A 16,760-nucleotide genomic window follows, 5' to 3' on the forward strand; every position below is an offset into this window, starting at 1 on the left:
TCAAAGCGCTAATCTGTCCTTGGTCGTTAGGCATGTCTCCTTCATAGACTTTTGTAGTCTGTTATTTTAACCCTTTCAGCTCAACAACGCTTGGCATTGGCATTTCTCGGCCCCCGATTGACAAAGTACGCCTCTTCCTACTTCCTCCGAGGTATATCGTCCTTTGTGACTCCCACGAACAAGAATGTCAGCAGCTCCAATGGCTCAGACACCGGTTATACCGCCTCGACCTAGTAGGTCTTCCGAAAAAGAAGCCCCTACACACCTCATGCCGCAGGTGCCTCCTCGTCCTGTCAACAAGCGCCTGGACCGATCCATCTCGCCTGGCGCCGATCGATTTGCACCGTCGCCGCTCACAGCGGGCATTCCCTCCCAGAATGTTGATAACCGACTGGCCAAGCACTATGCGCATAAAGAGCAAGCCCAAGACCCCATTGAGCGGGCCAGCAGTGTCGACATGCCCTCCCTTGGTGAAGAGGGCATGGAATACAGTGCTGTGGCCGCTGAATTAGAAGAGGACGAACAGCGGCCGTCGGCGCCCGAACAGACCAGACTTGTAGGAGAGGGTTTGAAGCTTCATGCTCCAAAACCCTCTCTTCCTGCCCAGAGCGCTAAGCAACAGGTCATGGCTGTCACTCGTACCGACTCGGACAAAGCTGCTTCTTATGGCATTGGCCAGCCAAGCAATGGCGAAGAGCGGGCTGTTTCCAGGAGCTCTACGAGAAAGCGCCCTGAAAGCATTGTGTCATCTTATAGCGACCAGGGCAATCACACCGATGACGACCATGGCATTCCTGAAATTGGTCAGCGAGTTCCGATGAACAGGCACCTTGGAGATGTGCAAGCACCCTCCCCTGGCCCTGAGGGAAATAAGAAGCACCACAGCCGGAAGTTAAGTGGCCGCAGCTTGCCTCCTGGCAGTTATGGTCTTCACGGTCATGGAGTTGTGCCACAGGATAAGCTTGAGAAGGCTTACTATCAGAAGCACCCCGAGGCTCTTGAGCGGGAACAGCAGACTCCTCGACATGAACGTCACAACGATTTTGCAATGAGCAGTTCCGATTTGAATAGACTGGTTAGAGACACAGCTAATCGCCACGCGAGATCTGGTACGTGGCTTTCTTTTCGCGTAACTGTCGAAGCTACCTGCTAATTATGAGATATAGCCTCAGCTGAGCTCCGTGGCACGCCTACGGATGACGTTGCTTTTGAAGCTAGCGAGAAATATACGACCCGCATGTCTTCATCTCGTCCCACGTCTGTGGTTCTGGGAGAAGGTACTGGTGCCACTTCATCCACTCAGCAGGCACCTGCCGAAGATGACAAGGCCATCCATGTAGATGATGGGAAGAATCCTGAGTTCTACTCTTATGGAGAAGGAAAGGATGATGAAGCAACTGAAGATTACACTGCTCCAATCCTCGCCTCAGATGAGCTGAGGAAAGACCCTAGTCCTCGTGCGCACCAGCCTGCAATTCGCCCGCACTTGGAGCGTCATGGCAGTTCGTTTGACGGAGAAGACCCTCCCAGTCGCCCGACTAGCCGCCCTCGCATGCAACGCTATCATTCCCAGCAGCAGGAGGTCAGGTCCACTCCCCTCGAAGATGTGGAGGAATACGACCCTCTCTTCCCAGAGGACGGAAAGGGGGAGCCGGCAGCCAAGAAGAAGGAGGAATCGGCCGACGAGAACTGCGAGCGCCGCCACTTTCCCAGCAAGGACATTTGGGAAGATGCGCCGAACAGTGTTCACTACACTGCTGAGGTATCAACTCCCGATGTTGGCGAGCCAGAGCGACGGCGATCCTCGGCGTACTATGCCGACCGTCCAATTACACCTGCTCAAGCTTTCGCCCTGTATCAAGAAGAGCTGGCGGAGAAGGAGGCTAGCAAGCGTGGACACACATTCTTACCTTTGCAAGATTCGAAGCCCACTTGGGCTAATCACCAGCCTCATTTGCAGACTGAGGTGCGCCCAAGTTCGAGCTCCAGCAGACGCTTTCCTAGTCGGGATATTTGGGAAGATGCCCCCGAAAGTCACATTCACGAGGCAGAAGTTTCTGCTTCGCCAGTAGAGCAGACGAAGCCAGAAATCCCAGTACGGCCCACAAAGAAGCCCTCATTATCCCCAGAGCGCCCCGTCGTTCCTGGCCGGCCGAAAGGAAGACAAAATAGCGGAGATGATGCTACTAAGGCTCGACCTCCCGTTTCAGATAAGCCCAAGCCTTCTATTCCTCCTCGACCAGTTAAGAGCCTGTCAGGAGATTCCAAGGATGGTGTTGCTGCGAAACCTAAGCCACCAGTGCCGAGTCGCCCTGCTGGTGGCAAGATCGCCGCCTTGCAGGCCGGGTTCATGAGTGACCTGAACAAACGACTCCAACTAGGACCTCAGGGTATGAAGAAGGAAGAGACTCCCAAGGAAGAGGAGGCGGTCGAAGAGAAGGAGAAGGTGCCATTGTCAGATGCGCGAAAGGGACGTGCTCGTGGCCCTCAACGTCGCGCCCCGGCCAAGAGCCCTGCGGCAGCGGTATCATCTGCTTCAGAAGTGAAGCCCACAGCTCCTGTGCTCTCCTTTACACTAGCACAAACAGTCTGGTCCATCGACCCAGAGGATGGAGATTTCGCATTCAGTAGTAAGGATGACACTCCAACCAACGACATTCCGAAACCTGAAGAGCCGTCACCTGCCCTGAAGCCCGCTCAAGCTCCAGCGGTGGTACCGGAAGAAACAAAGGAAGTTGCCGAGACGTCAGAACCCGTCAAACAAGTTGCTGAGCCGGAACCTGTGCCAAAGACGGAAAAGCCAGAAGCACCTGTTGAGGAGCCTACGGTTAAGCCAGATACAGAAGAAGAAAAGGAAGAAGAGGCAAAGGAGGATGATAAGAAGGAGCTTACGCTGGCTTCCAACACTGCCGGTGAGGGTATACTTGAAGCTACGGTGAAAAAGGACGACGAAGAGGTTGAGCCTGTAGAGGTACATGAGGATGTTAAGCCGTAGAAACACAATTTTGGATGACAAATACTTATTTTGGAAGCTTATTGTTTTAATAGTTGGGATAAATGGAATATGCTTGACCGTTCTCAATGCAAAGATTTGGCACCTGCACCGAGTGACATCATGTGTGGACCTGGCATGCCAAGGCAAACGGTCGTATATTGGGATGTGACTAGTGTACACTATAGAACATGTTGTCTTTGAAGCATATAATATCATATGGCTGCGATTTAAACTTCATCATTTCTCCACGACTACCTCCTCCCCCAGGAACTTCGCTCTTGATCGACTCCTCTACGCTCCCTTTCCACCAACTCATCAAATTCTCTCTGTGCTTGCGTCTTCACCGTAGCTTTTTCCTCGTCAACGCGGGAGTACGAATAGCTGTCTCTTGGGCCACGATTCTGTGGGCTAGCATCATCCTCGTTACCCCACCCGCTGTTGGTTCCTTGAGGAGCCTCCCATGTCTTCTGGTCCTTGCGGCTCTGGCGAGGCGAGTACTGTGATTGTTGTCGGACGCGGTCCCATGCGGAGCCACTATAGGACGGCGTAGAGTCTCCCTGAGACCGGGACGACGGTGACACGGGCGATGCATCGTCTAACTCATCCGTCACGTCCCAGCCTCGTGAGGACTGTTGTGCTGGTTCTGGGCGGCTGTATGAAGTCCATGACTGTTGCCTTTCTGTTTGAGCGGGCTGAGAGGGTTGCTGATAGCTATCATTGGATTGTGATGGGTAGTCTTGTTGCTGTTCGGGCTTCCAAGCATCTCCGTATTGTTGATTATTCGAGTCCTGAACAGCACCAAGGACCTCACTGGCCTGTTTCTTGCCGTCCCGGAGGAGCGACGCAAGTCTAGGGTCTTTATCCATAGAATAGCTCTGACGGAGAAAGTTTACACCCTGGAAGATTGGCTCTCCGATGAGCCAGAAAGCACCGTAGTATGCTGCAAACCGGGCAGTATGCCACATGATTCGGACCTGTGGCCCGCCAGTAGCGGGGTTAAATCGTCCACCCGTGATGACGGGCTTGAAGAAGGGGAACCGCATGGTCTGTCGTCCGCGATAGGTCATGTATCCAGCCAGACCGGTCATGATCCATTTCCAAGCAAGCATGTTGTGAACACTTGATAGAAAATGCTCCGTCAATGCTTGCGTCTCCGTGTCGCTTAAGCTCCTGTCCGTCCCGGCTGCTAGACCCAAGACTGTAGACTCTGCTAGTGCCAAAGTTTGTGTGCGTCCAAAGCCACGCAATCTCGCGTAGAATGGAGCTTCATATTCTGAGAAGAGTCGCTGGATTTGTTCGTGGATTTGAGGCTGATAGTGTTGCCGGTTGACCATGGCGCGGTGTCGTCGCTCTTCGATCGCAGCTCGGATATTGCGGGAATACTCTGCCCGAGTCATGCGCTGGGGGTTGCCTTCGCCATCGTTCGGTCTCTCCATGGTGAAAATATCTAATTGACAGCAGTCGATTGTCGATATCAGACAAAAGAAATCCGGGTTGGACAAGGTTGATTGAACAATTGAGGTGTGGTTCGACAGTGACGCAAGAGAAACCGGATGCAGTCTGGGGCAAGCTTTATCGATAAGACCTGACAGACCCATTCCACACGTGATGCATGATGGGTGCTGTTTTAGTTGGTCAACCGGTTGCCATGCGGGATGGACAGGGATCAATTGATCGCGCTCTCCTTGCTGGTTGCTTGGTGGGGTGCCAGACGCGGTCGGAAAGTGCTTGCGGACGCGTCTTCCGATGCATTTGCCCCGGTGCCATCTCTCTCCCTTGCTGGGAAGGCAAAAGTTGTTTGTGCTAAGCTGCCATTGCTGCACTTTTCGATAACATCCCCGCATATTCAATTCGTCTTTCTGGTGATTTCAAGTGCACAAGGCGTCTAATGATTTGAATGCTTTGAATGGTCATTGCCAATCATGCCGCTTCAGAAATCATACTCTGAGCGTGTAGGCTTGTCAAAGGTGAGATACCAAATTGATTATTGTCAGCATGTTGACTTGCTTGACATGGCGTTTGCTGATGTTGAGGATAGAACCGCAGTCCGTGGCAACGGTCACACAGTCATCCCGCCAAGCTACAAGCTCAAAGACCGAGACCTTTACCGCCCGTGTCCGATGTCACAAAGACAAAACTAAGCAAGTTCCAATACAAGCCTTCCAACGATGACTCTACAACATCTGCAATGGGCGAGGCCAGTGGTACGCCCACCAAGACCAAGGATGTCCCCAGTACAGGAGCAACAGTTGCAGGAAACGCCATCACACCTGTAACTCGCCTGAACTGGAGCGATCTGCCGGAGCCGAATGCTCTGCCGGCGGAGAACGAAGTCGATATCTCGCCAAACGACAAACTGCTATGGAATAACCAGCAAGATACTCTGTACGCAGCTGCTTTGTCTCCAATGATGCCTCGGAAGGGCAAGAAACGAGCTCGAAGTTCGTCGCCGACATCATCGCCGGCGACAGACAAGGGAAGCTTCCCGGCCGTCAATGTTGATAAACTGAAAACGGCCCTGAGGTCACCCCACGCAGACCCAACCTTGGAATTATGGGATCGATATTCGTTAAATGGGCCGGAGATTATGACAACGCCCAAGGGGGCGGTTAATCCTGTTCTGGCGCAGCTAATGGTTTCATCATCTCCAAAACCATCGAAAGATACATCCGGTCGTCGAGGCGATGCCAATCTACGGAGAGCAATCAGTTGTGGCTTGAATTGGCCAAAGAGGAGGAAGGTAGAGAGGTCTAAATCAGGAAGCCAAAGCAGTAGTCAGCAACGAGAGATGGAAGCTGCCTCAAAATCATCCCTTGTCACCGCACTTCTGGACACGGTCACGAGCAGCATCAACGAACCGAGTCCTAGTCGGACACAGGAGCAGCTCATGCAGTCGCCGTCACCTAAAAAGAGGAAGGTATCCCCTGAGAATGCAGAAACACCTTGCCGTGCAAAGACAACGCCGCAGCCATCATCCTCAACCTCTGACTATGGTGATGACGATTTCGACGACGACACCTTCATGGAGCTGGAAGCCAGTATGCAAGTTACTAGCACCACGAACTCACCACCACTAAACAGTATTGATAAAAAGGAGCCGGATCAACGACGACCCGTGCAATGGCAAACAGACAAGTCCATGGATTTGCTTGAAGAATTCAATGGTATTGAAAACGATGGCGAACATGGATTGGCTATCTCAACACCCAAGCGACAGTCAACAACCTTCCAAACTTCTAAAGTGCAGGAGAGCCCCGGCGACGAGTTTGGCGATGATTTGGACGTTGACATTGACTTCGATGCCGTCGAACTGGCCGCAACACAATCGCTACGACAACTCGAACCGCCACCCGAAAGTGTACGTCAAAGTATCGCGAAGCTCTCCCAGTGTTCTATTTACTAAATCAAGGTAGAGCAAACAAAAAGCGAAAACCATTCAGCGATACTTAGTGACGAGTGTTTTAGACGGTGAATTCGTCGATAAATATGGCGTGACTCGACCAGAGAAGGTGAGCCGTGCTTCGTCATTGAAATAAGCTTCCTCACTAACATTTGACAAAGATTCTCATCATTCAAGCTGATAATTCTAAAATCACTCGAACAGTACATCTTCGGGGTGCTTGGTTCGATACTCCAGCACACACGAATTCCTATGTTCACGTCATTGGCACGTTTTCAGTACGCGGCCAGTGTATAGTGGATGATGCACAAAATCTGCTCATTTTGCACCCAGATCAATTAATTTCGTCCACTGTCGTTGCTGACTCCTTTGGCTGCATGCGCAGAGCTGTGCTGCAAGACCGTGTTAAAGCTACCAGCGAGGCATCCCCACCTCTTGTCTATGGCACCATGCTTCACGAGATATTTCAGGAGGCTCTGATGGCTAATCAGTGGGATCTACCGTTTCTTGCTCGTGTCATTGACGGCATCATGGAAAAGCATGTTGAAGACCTGTACACAATCAAAGTCGGGTTGCCCAGTGCCAAGGAGCATCTCTTATCGAAAATGACTGAGTTGAGCTGCTGGGCAAAGTCTTTTGTCTCTCCAAAACCGCAGGTGAGACCGAAATGTGTACAGACTGTTATTATTTGAGTGGTAAGCTAATACTTCGCTGCAGGTTGATGCGATTGTGGAAGATCGAAATGGAAAGAAGGCAAATATGGCCATCACGAAGCTTCTTGATGTTGAGGAACACGTTTGGTCGCCAATGTACGGACTTAAGGGCAATATAGATGCCACTGTTGAAGTCACCATGGCCGACGGGAAACGAAGCAGAACCCTGACGGTTCCATTCGAGGTCAAGACAGGCAAACATGCAAACAGCAATCACATGGCACAAACTGCACTCTACACTCTCCTCTTATCTGACCGTTATGATATCGACATTGCCTACGGCATTTTGTATTATATGGAAACCTCGAAGACGATGCGAATTCCCGCCATTCAACACGAGCTACGACACATGATCCTCCAGCGAAATCAGTTGGCGTGCTATATCCGGGAGAGGAGTGTGCAGCTACCACCAATGTTGAAAAGCAAGCACATGTGCGGGAAGTGTTATGCCAAAACGTCATGTTTCACTTACCACCGCCTTGCGGATGATGGTGACGGCGAATCTAGCGGCATGCATGAGAAGTTTGACGAACTAGTCAAACACCTAACACCAACTCATCAAGAATTCTTTGTGAAATGGGAAAATCTTCTCACCATGGAAGAGAAAGAAAGCCAAAAGACAAAGCGAGAGCTCTGGACAATGACTAGCACACAGCGTGAGAAAAAGTCGAGGTGCTTTGCAGATGTTATCATTGAAGAAGGGTCTGCATCTGTTGACACCGACAACCCGCGCATCAACAGGTTTCATTACACATTCATCAAGAGGAACCCTCCACCAGGCTTATCATTTTTGGAATCAGAATTGACGACTGGAGAGCCAGTGGTGGTGTCAGATGAAGAAGGTCATTTTGCGCTGGCTATTGGATACGTTACATCCGTTCGCAAGCAACGGATAAGCGTCGCCGTTGACAGAAGGCTACACAACGCACGGATTCGCCAGCCTGATTTTGATGAGGTGGATAATCAAGTGTTTGCGAGCATCATGGATGTGACGCAACAAGGAACAACCGCAAGTCAGGCGCAACATCAGCGCAAGGAGCCTCCCGTACGCTACCGACTCGACCAAGATGAATTTAGCAATGGCATGGCCACAGTCAGAAACAACCTCGTGCAAATGATGGCAAACGACGTACCAGCAGCTGCTCAAATACGACGACTTATTGTTGACTTAGCGCCTCCGAGGTTCAAGACGGCTCCTACTCAGTATACAGTTGCAGATGGAGAGAGCCTAAACGTTGACCAGAAACGAGCTATAGAGAAAGTCATGAGCACGCAAGATTACTCGTTAGTCCTTGGTATGCCAGGTACCGGCAAGACGACTACAATCGCACACATCATTCGAGCACTTGTATCACAGGGCAAGACTGTACTGCTCACGTCTCACACCCATACGGCGGTGGACAACATATTGCTAAAACTCGCAGCCGACAGGATCCCGATCCTCCGACTGGGAGCACCAGCAAAGGTTCACCCAGAGGTCCAAGACTTCGCGCACCTTGCTGGCCAGCCTAAGAAAAACTTTGACGAGATCAAAGAGGCTTGGCATGGTACGCCCGTTGTTGCGACCACTTGCTTGGGCATCAATCATCCGGTTTTTCTTGAACGATCGTTCGATTATTGCATCGTGGATGAAGCATCTCAAATCACACTTCCCATCTGCGCAGGGCCGATTCGAATGGCACGCTCATTCGTTCTCGTTGGTGACCACAATCAGCTACCACCAGTTGTGCGAAATGAAGATGCACGGGAGGGCGGCCTTGACGTTAGCTTGTTTAAGCTGCTTTCGGATACTCACCCGGAGGCTGTCGTTAATCTCGAACATCAATATCGAATGTGCGAGGATATTATGACACTCAGTAATACTCTGATTTACGAGGGAAAGCTGCGGTGCGGGACGGAATCGTTGCGAAGGAAGAAGCTTCATGTCCCAAATATCAATGCACTTAGCCAGGTTCACTTCAACGCCTCTTCGTTGGCCCATCCAGGGACGCCAAAATCGTTTTGCACTGGCCCTAACCCATCTCGATGCTGGCTCTACGATCTCCTGGAAAGCGAGGCTCGTGTTCGGTTTGTAAACACGGATACCATCAGACCTCTGGTTCGGGAAGAGGCTCAAGGGAAGCGCATTGTCAATTCAGCGGAAGTCCGGCTCGTATCACAACTAGTGGAAAGCCTTCTGGCGGTTGGAGTGCCGGCATCCGAAATTGGCGTCATGACACACTACCGAGCCCAGTTGTTCCTTCTGAAGGACCAACTAAAGGGTTATGCTGGTGTTGAAATGCACACGACGGATCGTTTTCAAGGACGAGACAAGGAGGTAGTTGTCCTCAGTCTTGTGCGAAGTAACGAAGGATGCAATATTGGAGACTTGCTCAAAGACTGGAGGAGAATCAACGTTGCGTTTACGCGAGCCAAAACAAAGCTCCTTGTTGTAGGAAGCATGAATACTTTGAAACACAGCGGAAAGGAGAATATGCTTAGTAGATTTATTTCTTTGATGGAAGAGCGGGACTGGATATACAACCTGCCAGCGGATGCCCTGGAGAGCCATCATTTTGAAGAATTAAGCACGCCAATGACTGTCGCTCCGACACCAAAATCGAAATCGCCAAAGAAGGCGTGGAAGAGAGGAAATTTCAGCCCGGATGGGAAGGAGAATCGTCGGCCATCACCAAAGAAGGCGAGAATCGGTGAACGGGCGCTCTTGAAAGGGAAACTGGTAACGAGGGATATTCTGAATGAAATGACTAACGGCGCATATATGGGTGTTTAGGAGTCGGGAACTATTTCATGCTTCAAACAAATGGATAGGGGAGCATACGGCCTTGGCGTATATATTTGGGGTATCAACTGAATACTGAATAGAATTTGGCTATTAATGACAATTTTGCTCATGATTATTTCGCTTATCTTTATCCTCATCCTCGTTCTCATCCTCATCATGAAATTCATCATCAAATCTATCAGGCATCGCTTAGTCGAGGCATTCTGAAGAGGTGAGAATGGTGATTGGACTTACCCCTGTTGGCCAACTATGAGCTTTGTATATTTTTCCAGCTCCTCTAGTTGAGCTACGCAGCCCGTCAAGCTTTCGTTGTATGAAAATCGGTAAACATCGCTCCATTTTTTGTGTTGTTGAACCTCACTAGGCCCTTCTTCTGCCGACATGTCTTCCTCTACTTCAGCTGTTTTGACTAATAGTTTCTTTCGAGCGGCTGCCGCACTGGGCATGTAGAGCTATGAGGGTGATTAGTATGCATTATCTTATGCCAGAGTGATGCGGCTTGGACATACAGGCACTTTTCTCTTAGATCGAAGTGCTCCAGCTAAGATGTATAAGTTGGCCAGGATTACGGCCACAGCATCACGCCGATAGCAGAGGAGTTTGTCAGCGGCCAGGGGATCGTCTCTGATATGGCTTGGATTGTAGAACAAGGCTGATTGGCGAACGGCGATGAGGTAGTCGAAGAATCTCTCGCATGCGTCCGCCAGAGCTGAGTACGGGAGAGGGTCAAATGGTGCGCGTAGTCGAATTTCGTGCCGGGTTAGAACCTGCGTGAGCTGGTTAGGACATGAAATGTTGCACTACGATACTTGTACGCACTAGAAGCTGGCGTATTCGAACGAAGCCCTCTCTTAGTCTTCCTTCTAGGATTTCGGATCGCTGTATGTCGTCTGGCTTTGGCTCTTTGCCGTCACTGAAATACACGTATTTGCCGACGACGTCTTGCAAGGATTAGTGGGTTGGATGGTGAAGTCTGGTCACAGAAATGCTTACTTCTATATAGGATGCTCATGAAGAAGAGCATTGATGAGAGCGCGTGTCTCAATTCATGGCGGGCGATAAATGGCCACAACATCCAGTTGACGATGATTGGTACTGCTGTGCCGATGAAAAAGGACAGCCCTTTCAGAACTGCCAAAAGCGCAGGAGATGAGCCACCCCCCTGTGCTTGTAGACCGAGAGAGATGACAGTGAAAGAGAGGCAGCCTACAAGACCGGAGCGCTAGACGATCTTCGTTAGAGATAGAGTGGGAGCAGACGAGGGGAATGTGCACTTACTGGATGCGAGCTGATGGTGTATCGGTAGAGCATGGGGATCATGTACAATGCGGCGAACACGCCCATAACGTATGGGTTTCCATTGCCAGCAGCATATCCTATCCCGCTCCAAACAGCACCTAGAATGGCCACGCCTGATCTGGTCACTAGATCTTGCACATTTCCGCCTACTCGTGGATGCATGACTGCCCAGCTCACTACGACTACCCACCACACCTCGTACTGATCCCACCAGCCATTGCTTTGGGGGAGGTATGATGGTATGGACAAGAGGGACGTAACAAGGCAAACTTTGAAGGCATATCTACTTTCAAAGCCTTGCAGTCGATAAAGACCCCTCCAAATTTTGTATCGCAGTTTTCTCTTCTTTGAAGTTGGTGCAATGTCCGTACTCGAGTCCATCGTTGGACGGTTAAGCTCAGTTTGTGACTCCTCTTTGCTCGGCTCATTCTCAAATCGCGACATAGGTTTGTAGTCCAAGGATTTGATCTTATCAAGTAGTCTTGCGATTTCCACAAATGTCTTTTGATAATAACCCGCAGTTACGCCGCCTCGGTCGTGTCGAACCTGGGCATTAGTTCGATGGATTGCCTTCCAAATGGGATAAGATGGCAGATACACCCGGGGCCAGTCTGGCACTCGCTGCATCGCTGTGACTTGATCCATTAAAGTTGTGACAGTCATAATAGTTTCCCGAACACGCCTGGAAAACACCAAGAGATGGATGACATCGGGATCATAAATCGACGATACGGGAGTATTGTCAGAGTGAAGGATATTTGACTCTGCAATTTCAAAAGCGGCTATTGCGTGCTTTGTGTGGATTTGGATGGGCCCGACGTCTGAAGGAGTTTCTGTGTCGGGACCGAGATACTTCCTATATCCAGATATATCCATTAAGGCGGCGTCGCATCTTTGCAGACCGTCCTTTATACAGAAAAGAAGATCGTTAGTCGGGGCTCGAAGTGGCTCCACGACATTGTGCAGTGCATCATCCGACACGGGAGGACTGGATGTGGCACTTGAAGCAGTAGCTCCCCTTTTGGACTTGTCAGAATCCGGGTCGTTCATAAAATTCACAGAACCTTGTTCTGAGCAGTCGGTAGCCAAGAGTCGGGGCTCGTTTTGAAATGATAATAACGCTCGTATGACCGCCTGCATGTTATTGCGCAGTTGCTCAACATCATCTGGCCGAAATCTGGATATAGTAATGTTGATCCTCATATCTCGGTAGGCTTCTGAGAGATTCACAAACGCATCAGCTAAGCCTCGCCTCTGTCTACTGCGACGCTGTTGAACAGAGAGGTCAAGGGCATCCTACAAAATGATCAGCCGAGTCTTCGTTTGTTTCTTGCATTGAAGGGGGGATTCTCAAACCTGCATGACGGCAAACGATTGATGCAATGCAGTGGCGAGAGCCCTGGCCCCTGCGTCAGGAAATATGACAATATTAACAACCAAAGCAATAGCTTGTCCCAAAAACCAAGGGATAGCGTAACTACGCAACTTGTTCCATGTGACATTTTGACTGTTCGTCTCCGCTAGTGTTGTAAACATGATTGCTATGCCAGCGCACAGAACAGCCTGATAAAATCTGATGAAGAATGCACGAATGGAAGCAGTGATAAGCATAAAGATGGCAAGAAACATGGCCAATATACCTCCATAGCCAGCGCTGGCAGCGAGAGTGGAAGTCGACAACAGCAGGCCAATAACACCCCAACCTAGGCCAGTGGCTGTTCCAACAATAATGAGAATTGTACCCTCGATTTGGCCACCAACTGTGCGAGCTGGATGATTCAGGATAACAGATATAACCATCATGTAATGATAACGGCCAAGCCAATCTCTTATGGTAGGCGCTAAACAAAGACAGTACGCAATGAAAAAAGCCAAGAAGGATTTGAACAGCCGAATCCCAGCTCGCGTAGTTGCTATCCGACGAAACAGAGAATTCAGCTGGTGTAATTGTCGTGAGACAAAATATTTTGGTGCCAATGGATTTGACTTGTCAAATTGGGCGGGTAAGGTAGCCTTCGAATGCTCTAAGAGATCCTTCACATTGAGATTCAACGGCTTAAGAAATATGGCGTCAAACAAACCCTCGCGTATCTCAGAGACTCCGTACGTGTCCTCGTTTAAATCATCTTCTGATAATACCCGGTCGATCTGAGCTATGCTCATGGCGGAGCTACGACGACTTTCCAAGAGTGGTCTCGAAGGCTTTAGGGCGTCTATCCTACTCGAGGGAGCTGGTGTTCGGTCATCACCTGCCATGTTGTCGGTGTTCTCAAAGGGCCCTTGTAAGCGCTGTCTCATTCCATCACCCGCACGGCTTGCTTCAACTTGGTCACCGCTGGCCATTGTGAATGTTCGTTCCAGTTACTTCTGCCATAGAGGAATCCCGGGATGGTTTTGAGGGGCGCCTACGCATGGTGCGTGAGGGATCTCGGAGGACAAGCAGTCCCGTTCCTCGACATGTGGAAGTTGTGGTGAAGAAAGTTGTGATCCGGTAACTCCAACTCTCTGAACTTATCCTGGCTTTGCTGTTCTTCAACCAAAAGAAAGAAAAAAGTAAACTCGATTATGAAGCAAGCAGCGCCATGGACAGATCGCCGATCCCCCGTACTTGCCGCGCTATTCGCTTCACACCAGCTCCATTGATAGACTGCCGAATGACCACTTGCATGAAGCCTGAAAGTCGAACTGCAGGTTTCAACATTCCCAGTGACGTCGTTGGGCGTTTGTCCAATCAAGTACCGTGATGTTCCCAAAGGGGCGTGCACATAGCAACATCCCTCACGTGACTCCGGGTCCGCTGGATCTGCCATCGTCGACCTCCTCTCCATGGATCACCTCAATACGATTCAAAACCCCAAGCCATTGAGACACGATAGTCCGTTCGCACCGCCAGAAATCGCATTCGGACCAGACAATAATGGCCATTATTCGACATTCGGCCGCTCCGCTGCGAGCAGTGCGATGCGCTCGCCAACCCATCGCCATGAGATCCTTCTCCGTGTCCTCCCGACGACAAGGCGGCGGCCACGGAAACGAGTCACAATTCGAACCTCCCACCGGCTGGCTCTGGGGTATCAAGCCCGGCGAGAAGCCTGAGCCCGAGGGTTGGGAATGGCCCATGTACCTTTTCTGCGGCAGTTTGCTGGCTGCGGGTGTTGCTCTGGCCTTCAAGCCTGACACTTCGTAAGTCCCTCTATGCCGCCATTTGACACGATCCCCCTCTCCTCATGCGCGCCACGACGGCATCGGACTGGATATGGAGATTCAAGTGCATCTGTGCATCGAATTCGCCGATCGCCAAGGGATTTTGGGATGCCACTATATCGCGCTCTGAGAGTACCAGGCTGGTCAACGGTTCCGTTTTACTGACTTGATTGCAGTGTATCTACCTGGGCCCTCGAGGAAGCCCGACGGCGGTTAGAAGCTGAGGGTATCCTGCCGGACCCCAGCAAGGACAAGAAGGAGTAGGTTGAGGATATGGGCGAAGAACGTAAGGGATAGAACGGGGGATGATATGCTTGACGGGAATCGAATGAAGGACGACGCGGCGTCAAGCGCCAACATGTATATGTTTTCAGGCCTTCTTTTGTTTTGGGCAAAGATAAATTCCTTCAATGGTACGACGCATTAGACCTTTTTCTGAGATTACTTGCCTACGTGATGACTCAATTGACATGTTTACACACGTGTTGCTCGATATGACGGCAGGGGAGCATGCCGTTGAATGAGCGGTTACGTTGGCAGGACGTTTTTGAGAAATCGACTCACTGTTTGATGGTGGCGCTATCTATCGTGTCCAAACTTCTTATGTACATGTGCACCGAGCTCCCAACTTCTATTCTAATTTTATCACGTCCAAAACTACTCAACCTCGACGCTCCACTCATGCTCTTCTTCACCGTACTGAATAGCCTCTATCCAGTCTTTAACACGCAGGGCGGTCTCACCAGACTCCTCGTTCTCCTTCAAGCCACAGTCAACGTGCTTGCCCTTCCAGGCAATAGTTCGGACAGGGCTGACAATGGCAGCAGTACCGGCACCAAAAGCCTCCACCAAGCGACCCTCTTGAGAAGCTTCGTCGAGCTCCTGCATGGTATACTTGCGCTCCGTGACCTTCCAGCCCTCAGGCACAAGACGCTCACGGGCCAACGCTAGGACAGAGTCTCTAGTCACACCCTCCAAAATGGTGCCGTCAAGAGGAGCAGTGATGAGCTCCTTCTGGCCAGTTTGCTTATCCTTGAGGACAACAAACATGTTCATAGTGCCAACTTCAGTGACGTACTCCTCTTCACCGAAGAGCCACAGGTTTTGCTGGTAGCCACGGCTGGCAGCTTGGAGCTGAGGGACAATGCAAGGCGCATAGTTGGCGCCAAGCTTCTTGTCGCCGACACCGCCAGGCCAGGCTCGGACAGCGTAGTCCGTGGCCTCAAGTGAAACGGCCTTGAAACCGGTGGGATAGTAAGGTCCGACGGGGGAAGCAATAACATAGAGCAATGCAGAGCCAGGCGGCCCAACACCCAGTGTCTTCTGGGTACCAATCATGGTGGGTCGCAGGTAGAGTGAGTAGCCTCGCTGGTTAGGGATAAACCGTGAGTCAAGCTTGGTGAACTTGCTGATGAGCTCGATGAAGCTTGTGGGCTCAAAGGTGGGAAGAGCAATACGGGCGGCAGACTTGTTAAGACGGGCCATGTTCTTGTCTGGGCGGAACAGACGGACCTTGCCGTCCTTGTCCTTGTAGGCCTTCATACCTTCGAAGCACTCAAAGGCATAGTGGAAGACACAGGTGGCAGGGTCTAGAGAGAGGTTCTGGTATGGGGTGATTTTAGGATCGAGCCAGCCATCTTCTTGAGTCCATTCAATAGCAAGCATGTGGTCTAATAGTGACAAAAGTCAGCAAATGTTAGTTGGGCCTGGGATATTGTATATGTAGGCTTGTACTTGCCAGTAAACTCGCGTCCAAAGACAAGCGTCTCTGGTTTGCTAAGTGGCTTGGGGCTGGAGGTCTCAGTGATGGAGAGTCTGCTTGGGTCAAGAGCCTTCTGCTTAGAATCCGAAGCAGCTTCGGCCTTGATGCTAAAGAGACGAAGAGGCCGAGAAGCCTGAAGCGTCCGCGAGGACCTGGTAGCGGCCCAGACGGCGCTCCGCGCAAGATTGGCGGATCGCATTGGTGATGTGGAAGGCGTGCTGCCAAAAAAAAAGTTCAGTTTGGTTTTGTTTCGATGGGATATGTATATTGCGATCGCGGAGGACTCTGGGGAAAGGTCGATATTTATGTCCACGAAACCAATTGGATGGTCGAGAGGGGTTACACGGACCAGGGGCAGGTGCGATTGAGGATGTTGACGAACTTCGGTCGTCCAACAAAAATTAAAGCCGGGCCTCCCTGCGATGTCCGCCTCAATGGAGGAAACTGGATACCGGTACCGGAGATCTGGGCCAGTTACACAGCGTTAGCATTGCGTGGGAGCCGCCAAAATTGACAGGCTGGCGCGCCCTACGCCTACCACTGGCCCGGGCCGAAGGTAAGCGCCAGGTTTTCCAGAAATCGAGCGGCAGAATTGGCTACAG

General features: G+C 50.9%; 6 protein-coding genes across 6 annotated transcripts; 3 read left to right on the plus strand and 3 right to left on the minus strand.

Moving 5' to 3' along the window:
* Positions 1–184: 184 nt before the first annotated feature.
* On the plus strand, positions 185–2,995 carry VFPPC_15396 (hypothetical protein; the record flags this gene model as incomplete). The annotated part of the gene is made up of 2 exons (XM_022428965.1): positions 185–1,109; positions 1,167–2,995. The coding sequence occupies 2 exons, from the start codon at positions 185–187 to the stop codon at positions 2,993–2,995; spliced, it is 2,754 nt and encodes a 917-aa protein (XP_022284752.1).
* Positions 2,996–3,246: 251 nt separating this feature from the next.
* On the minus strand, positions 3,247–4,431 carry VFPPC_01589 (hypothetical protein; the record flags this gene model as incomplete). Its single annotated transcript, XM_018281386.1, has 1 exon — positions 3,247–4,431. One exon carries the CDS (start codon positions 4,429–4,431, stop codon positions 3,247–3,249), a length of 1,185 nt encoding a protein of 394 aa, XP_018150081.1.
* Positions 4,432–4,917: 486 nt separating this feature from the next.
* On the plus strand, positions 4,918–9,881 carry VFPPC_01590 (DNA replication helicase Dna2; the record flags this gene model as incomplete). Its single annotated transcript, XM_022428234.1, has 5 exons — positions 4,918–4,962; positions 5,034–6,353; positions 6,409–6,504; positions 6,557–7,051; positions 7,113–9,881. 5 exons carry the CDS (start codon positions 4,918–4,920, stop codon positions 9,879–9,881), a joined length of 4,725 nt encoding a protein of 1,574 aa, XP_022284753.1.
* A 102-nt stretch (positions 9,882–9,983) lies between these two features.
* VFPPC_01591 (brefeldin A-sensitivity protein 4) lies at positions 9,984–13,535 on the minus strand (the record flags this gene model as incomplete). The annotated part of the gene is made up of 7 exons (XM_018281388.1): positions 9,984–10,068; positions 10,128–10,345; positions 10,403–10,660; positions 10,713–10,834; positions 10,887–11,115; positions 11,172–12,488; positions 12,549–13,535. 7 exons carry the CDS (start codon positions 13,533–13,535, stop codon positions 9,984–9,986), a joined length of 3,216 nt encoding a protein of 1,071 aa, XP_018150083.1.
* Positions 13,536–14,109: 574 nt separating this feature from the next.
* VFPPC_01592 (NADH:ubiquinone oxidoreductase) lies at positions 14,110–14,660 on the plus strand (the record flags this gene model as incomplete). Its single annotated transcript, XM_018281389.1, has 2 exons — positions 14,110–14,375; positions 14,573–14,660. 2 exons carry the CDS (start codon positions 14,110–14,112, stop codon positions 14,658–14,660), a joined length of 354 nt encoding a protein of 117 aa, XP_018150084.1.
* Positions 14,661–15,053: 393 nt separating this feature from the next.
* On the minus strand, positions 15,054–16,061 carry VFPPC_01593 (branched-chain-amino-acid aminotransferase; the record flags this gene model as incomplete). The annotated part of the gene is made up of 1 exon (XM_018281390.1): positions 15,054–16,061. One exon carries the CDS (start codon positions 16,059–16,061, stop codon positions 15,054–15,056), a length of 1,008 nt encoding a protein of 335 aa, XP_018150085.1.
* Between the last annotated feature and the right edge of the window lie 699 nt (positions 16,062–16,760).

This window comes from Pochonia chlamydosporia, chromosome 1 (genome assembly GCF_001653235.2).
Source record: "Pochonia chlamydosporia 170 chromosome 1, whole genome shotgun sequence".
Lineage (NCBI taxonomy): Eukaryota > Fungi > Ascomycota > Sordariomycetes > Hypocreales > Clavicipitaceae > Pochonia > Pochonia chlamydosporia.